This window comes from Lepidochelys kempii, chromosome 6, assembly GCF_965140285.1.
Source record: "Lepidochelys kempii isolate rLepKem1 chromosome 6, rLepKem1.hap1, whole genome shotgun sequence".
Lineage (NCBI taxonomy): Eukaryota > Metazoa > Chordata > Testudines > Cheloniidae > Lepidochelys > Lepidochelys kempii.
In genome coordinates this window covers 35,834,058-35,848,391 of record NC_136385.1, presented here as the reverse complement: position 1 = coordinate 35,848,391, position 14,334 = coordinate 35,834,058, and the positions used below count along the sequence as shown (strand labels likewise).

At 43.0% G+C, this 14,334-nt stretch overlaps 1 protein-coding gene across 5 annotated transcripts in view; it reads right to left on the bottom strand.

Moving 5' to 3' along the window:
* ZNF143 (zinc finger protein 143) overlaps positions 1-14,334 on the bottom strand; it is a 71,162-nt gene that overhangs the window by 30,141 nt on the left and 26,687 nt on the right. For all 5 annotated transcript variants that reach the window (XM_073347546.2, XM_073347543.2, XM_073347542.2 and 2 more), the window contains 3 exons: positions 10,426-10,545; positions 8,356-8,431; positions 5,180-5,305 (listed from right to left, as the gene is read on the bottom strand). In XM_073347546.2, coding sequence (XP_073203647.1) covers positions 5,180-5,305; positions 8,356-8,431; positions 10,426-10,545 — 322 coding nt within the window. The remainder of the gene's footprint in view (positions 1-5,179; positions 5,306-8,355; positions 8,432-10,425; positions 10,546-14,334) is intronic.

The following is a 14,334-nucleotide window of genomic DNA, read 5'->3' as shown; positions in this document are numbered from 1 at the left end:
TTTATTTTTAATAAAAATATACCTGGTGCTATGTGTTTATATTAGAGAAGGCAAAGTCAAAGAAATGTCCCTTGGACTTGGAGTGTATTGATTAGATTTGTGATCTTCCTTAGTTTCTAGGGGAGTTCATTCCAGTGTCTTGGATCACCCCGGGAGAAAATTCCGTCTCACACACAGAAGAGCTTTACTCTTACTGTTGAGAGTTCCACTGGGCCAGAGGAGGAGAACTGTCCATCATGATCTTCATCCCAGAGCTTTAGAAGATCTTTTGGGTAACCTGGAACCAGGCCAAGGAATACTTTGAAGACCTTGAACTTGATTCAAGATTCGATGTGAAGCCAATAGAGAGAGTCAAGGACAGGTTTGAGATGTTCCAGGTAGCCTGTGATTTTGAGGAGATGCGCTATAGCATTCTGTACTAACTGGAGTTTCCTAAGTGCTGAAGGCTTCATGCCTAGATATATAACCAAAACCATTGCTGTACTCCAGACGAGAGGGGAAGGCATGAATAACTGAGGCTAGGTCTTAGTCGGCCAGGATGGGATGGAGTTTCGTAGCCAGACAGAGATGGTAGAAAGCATTACTCGTGGATGCTGCTATGTCAGAATTCAGCAACAGTGAGGAATCGAAGAGTACTCCTACACTACAGACTAACCTGACCAATTGTGGATGTGCATCTTCAACCCATGGAGACTACACCGGGGTTATAAGCTTTTCAAAATACTCCCCTCTGCCTTGCTCAGGTTCAGCTTCAGCCAACTGTTCTTCGTCCAAGAACTGATCTCATCCAACCACTGGGCCATCTTGGTAGAAGTAGTGTGGTTGTATGTGGTAAAGGATAGGTAGAAATGTGTATCATCTGCATATTGTTGGCACTTGAGTCTATGTCATCTAACCAGTTCACTTACTAGTTGCATGTAGATGTCAAAAAGTACCAGATAGTAAACTGATCCTTGTGAAACTCCACAAGTGAGGGTCTAGTGATGGCGCTGCAGTTTCCTATCACTACTCACTGGAAACATCCTTCCAGAGATGACTCAAGCCATTTTTGTGCCTTATCCTGGACCCATGTCACCCCTCTAAGGCGAGACAGCAGAATGTCATGGTCAACAGTGTCAAATACTGCAGAGAAGTCCAGCAGATTGAGAATGGATGCCTATCCATTGAAAGGAGGAGATTATCCATCGTGCCAATAAAGCAGTTTCGGTTCTGTGCCCTGCCCTGAATACAGACTGTGCTGGGTCAGAACATTAGGGTCAGTTAAATGAGCATCGTCAGCCTTTTGCTAGCTCTTCTCTGAACTTGCTTAATTATGGGAGGTTTGATGCAGGATGGTAACTGACTAGCACTTGAGTATCCAGGGTAGGTTTCTTCAGGTGTTGGTCAAACTATTGGGTGTTTGAAGGAGCAAGGGAAGATCCCTTCTCTAAATGAGGCATTGGCTATTTCAGTCAGAAGCGGCACCAGTTGTTCACAACTCTCTTTCACAAGCAAGAAGGGCATGGGTCAGAGTCACAAGTCTTGCGTCGAGTCTCCTTTAGGGTATACAAAACTTCTTCATTGAATGTACTGAACTCTGGAAATGCAGGTGGGATGTTGGTTGGTGAGCGGAGGTGGAGCAGATGCATGCTGTTTGAGACGGCTTCTCAAAATGATCTTTTCAGCAAAGTGGCACTCTTTGCAGTATTTGGTGCTAGGCTCTGTTGCAGGTTGGCATTCAGGACTGATGAAGAGGTTTACCACAATGGATAGCTCTTTGGGCTGGGATTTAGCAGCTTCAACAGAGGTCTTGGCCTGTAACACAGCCACAGCATAAGCTTTGAGGAATTTTTTTTTTTCATGCTATCTGAATCAGGCTTTGTTTTCCACTATCGGCACTCACGTTTCCACCTCTTCTTTCTTCATCCAAAACAGAGTGTCAGAAAACCAAGATCTGTATGGGTGATGGGGAGAAGGGGACCAACAGGGAGCCAGCACAGCAGTGGCTGAGGCCACTATGGAATGGCAATGACTCACCAGGTCCTCAACTCCTCATTCAGCATGTGGGGTACTGTTGTCCTTTAGAAAGCTCTGGAATTTGTTGGTGTCCATGAGTCTTCATGGTTGAATCAGAGTCACTGGTCTTTCTTGTTGTGTGGGCAATGGAAAGTCTGAGACCACTGCCCTAATCATACAACAATCAGTCCAAAATAATGACTAGGTTGTGATGTTCTGTATCCTAACATAGAGCCTGAAGATCAGGTCCAGGATGTGACTGGATTTGTCGATGGAACCAGAGATGACCTGTGAACACCTTCGGGAGGGAAGTGAGGAGATGAGTTTCTGGTCTTTTGTATCTGTGGCCTTGTTTAAATCTCCCAGGATGACAAGTCTGGAGTATCTCTCCACCATCTCTGGCAAGGTATCAGTGAACTCTCTTGTGAACCCTTTAGTGGTCTGTAAGTAACCTAGATTTTATGCTCATCTTTGGCTCTGGTTTCTACTGTGAGATGAATGAATTCAGATGAAGTGGTCTTACCTGAGGCACCTCTCTTGCATTTCAGGTTTGCAGAAAAAATGAATGCAGTACTACCTGCCTTTTTGTGCTATCTAGGTCTGTGACATATTGAGAAACCTGGGGGAGTGAAGTGCACCAACACAAGGCTTGTGGAATCATCCTTCCCGGTTTTGGTGATGCAGACTATGTCAGGTGCCTCATCACTCATGAGGGCATGTGTTTTTTGTTGTTAGCAGCAGATCTTGCATTGATCAATATCAGCTTTAGTTCGTAATGCCAATCAGGGCTGAGGGCCTCTGGCATGGTCTACGGAAGAGAACTGCACTGTGCAACTTGCACTGGTTCAGTGCATCCACATTAGTCATCCTGTTTTGGGTGCATCACTCGGTTTATCCACAAACAGAACTCACTGCAACTATTGCTGAGCCTGTGGACTGTTGCATCTATTCATAATTCCTGGCGCAGCATCCAATATCTATGGCAGAGGTTCCCAAACTATGGTCCCTTGACCATTGATGGACTGTGAAAGACTTGCTGGTGGTCTGTGAAGAGCTGGCTGGTTACATGGTGCTGGCTCAACTCCTTAGTTGCAGCTGCTAACTTGCATTAAAATACGTAACATTCTTTACTAATATGACTTTTCTATGTAAGCAAATGCTGTAATTGTCAAATATATGTGATTGCAAGAATGAGAGGAGGGACAATCCACAGGACAATTTTTCTATTAAGATGAGGTCCATCCTATGAAAAATTTAGAGAGCCCTAATCTATGGTATCTAAATGTGTATTTGTCTGCACTGTGTAATGACTGCATTAATATGGTTCAGTTCTCAACAAAGATCTACACAGGAGCTGGGAGGAGAAGGTGACGAACACTTGTATGCCCTCATACAGATATCATTGTGAAGAATCACAAGTATCTCCTGGCCCACTGGCAGATTGACTTTGGATCTGGAAGCCCAGAAAGATGTAGTGATTTTATTCTTTCAACAGTTTTTATAATTGTTGTTTGCCTGTGCTTTGATTCTCTTTTCTGGATCTGAAGTACAACTAAAGGTTTCCTTCCCTCTCTCTTTTTTTAGCCTCTAAAATCCAGAGATGTGAGCGGTAAAGGCCAGGGTCTGAAGGAAGGATGTCCTCCATGTGGTCCAACAAGCCCCCCATTATTCCATCCCATCTAATAAACTGGGGGCCCACTCTTCTATCACTCTTCAACGGTATTTGGTTGGAGGAAGAAGAACAAGGAGGTGCTGGAGCACTATCATGAGGTATTTAATGGCACTAGAGGTTGAGTAGGGGTTAGGTGGTTATCCTGGTTGTGTATTTTTAAATTTATGTCCCTTTTTCAGATCTCAGGAGTGAAGGTGACATTCCATAGATGTACAGACTGTCATGGATTCATAGATATTTAGGTCAGAAGGGACGATTATGATCATGTAGTCTGACCTCCTGCACAATGCAGGCCACAGAATTTCACGCACTCACTCCTGCAAAAAACCTCTCACTTATGTCTGTGCTATTGAAGTCCTCAAATCGTGGTTTAAAGACTTCAAGGAGCAGAGAATCCTCCAGCAAGTGACCCAAGCCCCATGCTACAGAGGAAGGCGAAAAACCTCCAGGGCCTCTTCCAATCTGCCCTGGAGGAAAATTCCTTCCCGACCCCAAATATGGCGATCAGCTAAACCCTGAGCATATGGGCAAGATTCATCAGCCAGATACTACAGAAAATTCTTTCCTGGGTAACTCAGATCCTACCCCATCTAATATCCCATCACAGGCCATTGGGCCTATTTACCATGAATATTTAATTACCAAAACCATGTTATCCCATCATACCATCTCCTCCATAAACTTACCGAGTTTAATCTTAATCCAACGACTATTATAGTAAGTGGATGGTGTGTGTAAAGTGCTTACATGCTGCTGCTAATAAGGGATTTTTGTTCTTTTTATTTTTTAAGTGATCCACCACTGCATGGAAGACACCAAAAGATTTTATTTTTTATACAACTGAAAAGTTTTAATAAAAAGTATTTTTGCTGTTTTTCTGCATGACCTTGTTGTGTCCTTCCCTGCTGCTCTAAGGGTGTGGGGAAAACAGAAAGAGCCAAGACAAGCTGAGTACCACAGTTCTTGGACCTGCACACAGCTGGTTGGCAAGGTATTTGACAGCTAGCTCTGAAATGACAAAACTGTCACTGGAGGATGAGTAGCAGCACTGAGAGTTGGCTCTGGGAGGAGTAATTGCTCTGTTGCAGCTGCAATTCTAGTAACTTTTATCCACAGTAGCACTGCAAAGGTGCAGACGGACTCAGTCAGTGTAGGATTCAATGGTGATGCACCTGGTTCAAAGATAGTGCAACTGCAGTAGCAGTGTGAAGGCCTATGCACAGTTCCCAAAAAAACTGTATGTTGAGATGAGGAGCATTACTATTGTGCTAAGGACTTGCAACGGTGTTTGCAATACTAAAATACTATTTTATCATGTAGGCTTCAAAGGGGACTTTTGAGAGCAGTTGTGCGCTAAGGCAGAGTATACTTATTCTGATTTCACAACTACAAGTCACTCAAAGCGAAGGGTTAAATTCCTTCTATAGTGTCTCTAACTAAAGAGATTTTAATTTAAAACAAAGAACCAAGAAAGCAGAGAGAAAGAGCGACCATTGTAAAGACTCCTTGTACCTGTGTGGGTTCTGATATGTTTCTGCAGGTCTCCAGAAGTCTTGAATGACTTGGTGCAGTTCTCCTCTGTACACCGATAGGGCTTCTCTCCAGTATGGGTTCGGACATGGCTTTTTAACCCATAACCTGAAGACAATTTAAAAAAAAAAACAAACCAAAATCTTAGATGTTACAATACTGCCATAGAAATATATCTAATACTCCAAATGTATCTGGTCACAAGAACTGTGCTCGTCAGTCCAGTTATGAAGTCCTCTGACCAATCAGTAACAAAAATCAGTTCTTCTATTCATCTCACTCTCCAAACATATCACTGATCACATAACCAGAGCAACAAAGCACTGCTTGCATTTTAGAAATCCTCTTTCACATTACTTATGAAAAACGTACTTTTTCTAATTTTTCTCCTTTTCCTTACAATGGGACAAATTCTGGTGATTGTACCAAAGTGGTCAAACCTTTGCTCAAGCTTCTGTAAAAGAAAAAAAAAGGTCCAGAACAATCTGTGCTTTCTCTCACTTAGCAGCTATTCTCATCATAATAGTTTCAGACAGAGCCCAATCCTGCTCCCACTGAATTCAGACACACAGCTGGCACGTGGCTCCCATTTATTTATTGGCTTCTTATTCTACAAACGACTATTCTGAGTTATAAAATTGCACCCATCAGTCAAGCCTCCGGGTGCTATTTCATTTTTTTAGAAACACATTATGCAATAACCATAGACAATCTCCCCTTCTAAGGCAAATATCAAGAGCAATAATCCTGTGATAAATAACAATACTGAGAAATTTAAGGGCCTGATCCAGAGGCCACTGAACTCAATGGGAAGACATCCCCCCCTTGAGGAGGCTCATTCACTTCAGTGGGCTTTGGATTAGGCCCTAAAGGGACTGCCTTGTGCTGTGCCCTGAAGGGACAACAAAATGGAGGTTTTGGTGAAGTGAGAAGGTGAGGGCTAGTTTCTGAGCAAAGGATCCTCCACTGAGAGCATCCTATCTCTAGTCCCCTAGAAAAATGCAGCACCAAAGAACCCAGAAAAAGTTGCTGAAGACAGACTAACATGCATCTTTCCTGGCCCCACAGTGATACACACATTTCTACTAAACAAAGGCTATGGATTTTCAGAATGTGGTTCCTGATTTAACTTTACAATGTGCTGTTGCTATATCTCCGTAACAGTTGAAGTTTTGATTAAAAAACACTATTTGAAAACATGAAGTGCGTCTACCAAGTTAGCCAATCCCCTAACTTGTGTTCTTTCTTACTTCTACAACACAAACACAGCCTCAGAATCCAACTCAGAAAAGCTACTACTATTAAATCCAGGTCATTTAATCCTTGAAGATGCATTTAAACATCTGCAGGGTTTGCCAGGCTCAACTGGTACAATAACTGATCAAAAATACACTTAGACATTAATAGGAAAATAAAAGGTAATGTATTTGTCCTTCTGTCTGTTGCAATGGTATGCAGCGGGGGTGGCCAAACTGCGTCTTGCAAGCCACATGCGGCTCTTGCATAGTTAAAGTGCAGCTCGCAGAACCCCGCACATTCTCCGCCTACCAGACTGGCAGGGAGAGTTCAGGGCTTCTGCCCTGCAGTGGGGGGAAGGGCTTCTGCCTGAGATGACAGGTGGCTGCTGAGAGTGGGAGGACAAAATGTAAAGGTTCAGCCTCCCCAACAGCTTGAGTCACCATCCCCAGGCACATCCCCCCCTCTTACCCTCAGCAGCCCCTCCCTGCAGCTCCCAGGTGTTAGCTCCCCATGGAGAGGCAGCTGCAAACAGCTGGGAGCTACAGGGACAAGCAGCAGCAAAAGCAGTGGCACTCCCTGCAGTTCCTAGCTGTTTGCTGCTGCTTCTCCGCATGGTCGCAGCTCCCAATTTGCCAGCTCCAGCAGCTGCCGTGCAGGGAGAAGGCCTGGCTACACCATAAGACCGAGTGGGGTCAGCAAACCCTGGCAAAAATCAGGTGTGGGACGGGGAGGGAATGTGATCCCACATGCCCTACCCCACGCATTACCTCTGGCTTCTGCCCCAACTCAGGGCTTCAGCCCCACGGGGCACACCTGCCAGGGCTCAGGGCTTCAACAGGAGTGGGACTTCAGCCCCAAGCAATGAGAGGCACCTCCCATGGGGCTAAAAGCCAGAAACCCCCGCTCCTGGCAAGGCTAAAGCCCTGAGCCCCAACAGGTGCTTCTCACGGGACTGAAGCCCCGAGTTCCGACAGATGCGCCCCAGCTCTCGAACTTCTGAAGATTGTCATTTGTGGCTGAGAGGGTCAGTAAATTTGGCCACCCTTGTACTATAATCTTAAAATTGCTTTACAAACACTGTGCAACTAAATTTATGTGAAGTCACTGAAGTGCAGTTGTTTTTGTGTTGGCCTTTCAGCCCAGTATTGCTTATATTAGTATGCCTACAAAGAAACCAGGCTTTTTATATTACAATGGAAGGAGTTCTTCATGCAATCTTCTTAATCTTTCAAGTTTCAGGGTTTTTTTTAACCCTATCTCTTTGTTTCTGTGTATTACAATCATATTCAAAAACCAAGAAAAGAACATTTTAAAACAGCCACTGCTTGTTTTACTATCCTCCATATTTTACTTACTCATCTCATCACTCCATTTTACAAGATCAAATGAAATGTCATGCATAAATGGACTAGTCTGTATGAGCTGTTAAATTCACTTACTTTATGAGAAATGTCACTGCTTGATGCGACGGTGAAAAAGAACCAGATCAAGCACACAGCTTGACACCGATCAAAATTTTTTTTTCAACTGGGGATCAGAGGCTCAGATATCCCTGTCTGCAGCCAGCAAGTTGAGCCTTTTTATTTTCACCTTATTTAATTCATGAAACTTATTCCACATTAATAGATTTTTCTGTCCATAGTGTAGAAACTGACAATAGGATGCTAGATTACACATTTTCTTCTGTATCTCTTTGTTTCATTATGTTTCTGCTTCAATAACACTCAAAATACTCTTTTCCATAAGCCTCATTCCATCTTTACTAAGCTATGTTAGCTGAAAATATGCCCACTTCTCATAAATGGACTGAAATCTAGCCTTTCTGCATAGCAGTTTAAAAACTGCATTACCAAAAACATGTCTTATAAGGAAACAGACAGGCCCTAGCAAACAGGAGAAAACACTCCCCAAAACATTACCTGTTGCAAATGCTTTGCCACAACCAGGATGTTCACACTGATATGGTCGATCTCCTGTGTGCGACCTTTCATGCACCTGTTAAAAAGACATCCACCACATTGATATAATACAGTATTTTGTCCGCTTTCTCGAATATAAAAACTATTTCATTGTCAAAAATTATATGTTTAGTCTCTCTTCTTGGAAGTCACTGCTTAAGAAGTGTTCTTTTTTTCAACAATAATAATGATTTTTTAAAAATAGGATAATAATGTGTTCTGGAAAAGTAGTAATGTCTCTGTTTTCAGGATCTGACCTGATGCCCTGATCAGTTTTATTGAAACAGGTGATTTGTCCTATTTTTGTAAAGAAGCAGAAGAGACAACTGAAAGGGTCACCAAACAGCTAAACTGGCAAAATTGACAGTAGTCTGGCTGTGTGCATGTGTGTCTCAAGGGCTACACTCCACCCTGATAGGGTTGCCAGTCCACTTTTCAACTGGAATGCCTGGTTGAAAAGGGACTCTGGCAGCTCCGGTCAGCACTGCTGACCAGGCCATTAAAAGTCCAGTCAGCGGCACAGTGGGACTAAGGCAGACTCCCTGCATTCCCTGACTCTACGCATCTCCCGGAAGCAGCTGGCATGTCTGGCTCCTAGGCGCAGGGTCAGCCACAGGAGCTCCGCGGGCCGCCCCCACCCCGAGCGCTGGCTTTGCAGCTCCGACTGGCCGCATCGCCTGGCTGGAGCCTGTACCCCAACCCCCTGCCCCAGGTCAGAACCCAATCCCACACCCTAACTCCCTCCCGGAGACCGCACCCCCACCTCCTGCCCCCCTCTCACACCCAAACTCCCTCCCAGAGCCTGTACACCACATCCCCTCCCACACCCCAGCCCCAAACCCCTCATCCCCAGCCACACCCCCTCCTGCACCCCAATGCCCTGCCCCAGCCCTAAGCCCCCTCCTGCACCCTGAACTCCTTATTTCTGGCCCCACCCCAGTGCCCGCACCCCCAGCTGGAGCCCTCACCCCCTCCCGTATCCCAACCTCAGGCCCCAGCTCAGTGAAAGTGAGGGAGGGTGTAGGAGAGGGAGCGACAGAGGGAAGGAGTATGGAGTGAGCAGGGGGCGTGGTCTAGGAGAAGGGGTATGGGCAGAGCTTCGGGGCAAGGGTGTTTGGTTTTGTGCAATTATAAAGTTGGCAACCCTTCACTCCAATCTTCCCTCAATCCCTATGACGCCTCCCAGTGATCCTTCCCCTGCTGCATGAGACATTTAGCCAGTACTCCACCACTGGATTAGATCCACATGGAGTGAGAGACTGATTCTAGACTGCACTATCATTGGAAAGGTTGCACCCTCCCCCATCTGCAAGCGACTAACCTAGTTGGCATCTGTACTTCTCTACGTTCCATGTACCAGAGCTAAGCACGGGATTGAAAAAGGGAACCAGGGAGCAAGTAGAAAAACAAGAACTGTTCCAACTTTTCAACTTTGAATATTTGATCGCTCTAAAGAACTAAAGATCACAATACAGCAATATGAGAATTCATATGATAGAGCAGAGCTTCCCATTGTATATAAACATAGAAATTAAAATTTAATTGTAGCATCTCCAGGCTACTGCTGATGGTGGCTATCTTGATGAAAAAAGTGACATACTTTGTGATACTTGCAATATAGGAACCTTACACATCTACATTCATTCTGCTTTGAAAATCCGAAGATTGACAACCTTTACATTCAACCTTTTTTCCTGCTGGTCTTCCCAGTTCTCAGCTGTGATGTATTTGTTTAATTCATGTTTTCTGGCAGCGTTTCCCAAAGTGTGGCGTGTATTTGGCTGGCCCACTGATAACAGTCCATTACCTGTTAAACTTTCTAAAAAGGGCCTCATCGCAGAACACTAAGCATGACAGTTTGGAGAAACTGGGGCATCTAGAACATCCTATTGATGGAGATTTCAGTGTACTCAACTTAGGATAAAAAGAATGCTCTTGTGTCTGACTTCTTGTATGTTTCCATTACCTTTGTCCATGTAATTGTGTAACCAAAGAATGCCTGCAAGCCACTGACCCTCATTCTGCAATTACCTTAAGATGGTGAGCTGTTGTGTACAATTTTCCACAGCCATCATATTCACAGCGAAAAGCCTTCTCTCCACTTGGCTGAGATTTAGCTGTCACTCTTGTTCCATGTCCTTGCAAGACAATCTAGGATAAAACAAATATGACAACATGGAAATCATTTAAGACGTTTATAACCAATTAGACAAAAATCAGATTTTCAAAATAAGAAATAATGAGAGTTAATCCTAGTTGATGTCTTTTGACTCAGTCCACCCTGCCATTTGCTGTGTTTGCTGATTCTCCTCCTGAAGCTTGTCTTCCTTCCAACCTACTCTCCCTAATGTCCCTTAAGTTTCATTTCCTTCTCCCGTTCTTGTCTTCATGCCTTCTTCAATGCAGCTCCTGCAATTGGAATTTCCTCTCAAACTGGTCTACCAAGCAACTTTATTTCTCTTTATTCAAATCTTTCCTTAAAACACAATTCTTCTGTGAGGCTTTTTAATAATAACCCCCCAAATAATTAATATAGACTTAAAAACAAACGATTTTTTTAAAAAAAAGCATTTCTGGCTTGAAGATTAGACCTTGAGCCTCTATGCCTGCATATTTGGACTGTGTAATCTATGTTTTGGTTAGATTATCGATTCCTCAGGGTAGGAACGGTCTTTTTATAGGTTTATATGGGGCTGAGAATACTACCAGGGCTCAATAAATAAGAAACAATTATTCAAAAGTTAAGAGTAACATTGCACTTCAGTCTGCAAAATTTTGGCCAACAGAATTTTGTTGTGAAAGGAGGAAACAAAACACAGAAGCCTGTGAAGTTAATTTATTTTCAGCTAATAAATGACAATGGCATAAATGAATAATCAAAAAACAGTGAAAAGAAAGTTAACATGAAAAGTGAGTCCAGAAAGAATGTAAATAATCTAGTGGAAGTGAATGGGTTAGACTATAACACTTGTCCAAACTCATAGGAAAGGTGCTAAAGGAAGTGCTTCTCTGAACACATTCAGATGCCGTGCTTCCTACTTTCTACTCTGAAAGTGCCTGCTATCTCTAAATTACAATACAATGTATATGCAACTGCAGACACTTGTAACTTTTATTTTTAATATTAATCAGCAACAGAAGCAACTCCCAATTTACCTTTTTAAAATAAAATATTAAATATCAGGTCAGGACAGTCCAATTAGGATTTACTTTTTTTTAAAAAAGGTTTACGTCACCAAATATTAACTCATATGGTTTATTTTTTAAATTATTAGTATTTCAGAGAAAACACGGCTCTAAATATTCCCCGGCAATATTTGCAACCCAATGGAACAATGCACTGCACTGGTACATAAAAACTAGAACATAAAATAGATTTGAAATCCATTATAAACAAAAGCAAAACTAACTAATCTGTCTTCCTTGTCCAAATTGAAAATGCAAAAAGTAAACAAATCAGGTTAATTGGAAAGAGTAAATTATATTGTTAAAATTATTTCATTTTAATCATTTAAGGTACTAATATTAACAAATGTAAGGGAATATTTTTGTTAAATATTATTTTTATTCTGACAGTGTCCCTTTAAAGTCTAAAATCAGTGTTTCCTTGGGAGAAGTATTACTGAAATACACAGCTGGGTTTAAGTTTCCGTTTTCAAAATGCTGGTGATAAAGGGCTATTTTATCTTTACCATCATGAAATAAGATTCTCTGCTTGCAACACAGATTACAAGTAACAGAACACACGGGACATCAAAATTAATCCAATCTTTTGAGCCAATAACTCACTAATTTTAAGTACTAAACTTACTACCACCAGAAAAATAGCTATATAATAACCAATCTAATGGCTCAAAAAGGGGCCGCATTGGACAACTAATGCCCATGATTACCTTTATTGTTTAGCTGAGGATTTCAATGTATCATTCCTCTAATAAACATGCAGACACCAACCTGAATCTAAATGAAATCATGGTCAAGTGACTAGTGATTTTGGGGTGCCTCAACTAGAGACACCTCAAAGAGGCCTGATTTTTAGAGTGGATACTCAGCACTTTCTGAAAATCAGGTCTCATTCTGGGTCGGAGTATGCTGCGCCCTGGCTCTCCTCAGCTGCCATATGTTTCTTTGGGAATCAAAGCCAACCTGTACAAAGTTACAGCAGACTCCAAGTTGCTGTGTGTTGTGGCTGGGTGGGAGAATCAATTTTCTTCTTAATGTAGTTGCCATTGAGGGCCACAGGTTAGACACCACATCCACAGACCATCTGAAAATATTGGTGCCAGGAAACTACCAGGCTGGGGACTCACCAATTTTTACTACTACTAAGTATAACTAAAATTAATGAGGGGCCTTCAGAAAGTGAAAAATAAATTGTTTTCAACATTTTGTCTCTCAAGCAAGTTTGCTATTGGAAACCTGCTACTCTGCTACCCTGCTATGGCCTCCTCGCTGAAGAAATTCTGGTGATGAAATGGGAAAGCATCATTCAGCTGACTGTACACGGCTACTAATGATCAAACAGAACTGTAGCATACTAATTTGTCCTTGACTGTTGAAACAGAGGGCCCATACCAGCATCCATGAAATCCTGAACAGTAGAGTTTAGAGTGACTGATAGCATGATTTAATCTAGGCTGTCTCCCCTAAGTTACAGAGTAAAATTTCTTTCTGTGAAGGAATTTTCATACCTTGGGGATAAAATTACTTAAAATTTGGTCCCAGCTCTCTGACACCATTGTGGCATGTGAGATGTGGGCTTCCAGTGCCTTTGGTATGCAGACAACGTCCAGTTTTAAATCTTAATCTTGTCTGACTTAGCTTTCCAAAGAGCTTATAACCAGAATATTCGGAGGACATCATCAAATATTAAGAAAAGGAGTAGTTTTCCTGTCTTTCATGGGTGGAGACACAAATTTCACTTTGTTAGGAAATTCTCCACCCCATCTAAATCATGTCCTCATTAGCCAGGAGCGGCAGGAATTACAGAGATTTTCTTTGATGTAGGAAGACAGACTTTTTATTGGTTTTTTTAATTACCTTTTTTGTTTGTGGAACTTTAAAGTAAAGAAGCAACTCTGTTCTTTCCTTGTCTTATTCTATTTCTTTACAAAAAGACCCTGTGAAGAGAAAGACCGTCATACCCACTTATGTTTAAGAGATTGAGACTCCTGACCCTTCTCCGGGCCTAGCTTCAGAAATTGCATCCAAGTTTTCCCACTAGAACCTCTCAGGGAAGACTTCCCTTTTGGAAAGATTTTTAAACTTTAAGTGGTACTATGAACTCAATGAAACAATCTTATTTTCAAAAGGAATAGAAATTTTACATTGCTCCTTAAAGGGTTGATTTGGATCAAGGCCTCCTTTGCTGCTCCCTTGCCCAAATCTGTGAGACAAGTGGGGGGCACTTGGTAGAAGAATGAAATGCTACCAAGGAGACCGAAGAGAGCGTCTGGAGGCATATACCCAGTATGTCTCTCTAAGGAAAAGAACAGCCACTTCATAACCTTTTGTGAGATAACTGGAAGCTGAAAAACTAGATGTAGAATTGCTTAACCCAGAGGTTCTCAAACTTCATTGCACCACGACCCCTTTCTGACAACAAAATTTACTACACGACCCCAGGAGGGGGGACCAAAGCCTGACCCCGTCCTGGGTGGGGGGGCCAAAGCCCAAGTCTCACCACCCCAGGCAGGGGGACCAAAGCTGATGCCCAAGGGCTACAGCCCCAGGCAGGGGGCCTGTAACTGAGCCCCACAGCCCAGGGCTGATGTCCTCGGGCTCCAGCTTTAGCCCCGGAAGGTGGGGCTCGGGCTTTGGCCCCGGCCCCAGCAAGTCTAAGCCAGCTGTGACAATCCCATTAAAACAGGGTTGCAACCACTTTGAGGTCCCGACCCACAGTTTGAGAACTGCTGTCTTAACCCCTTACTGCTGTGTCCT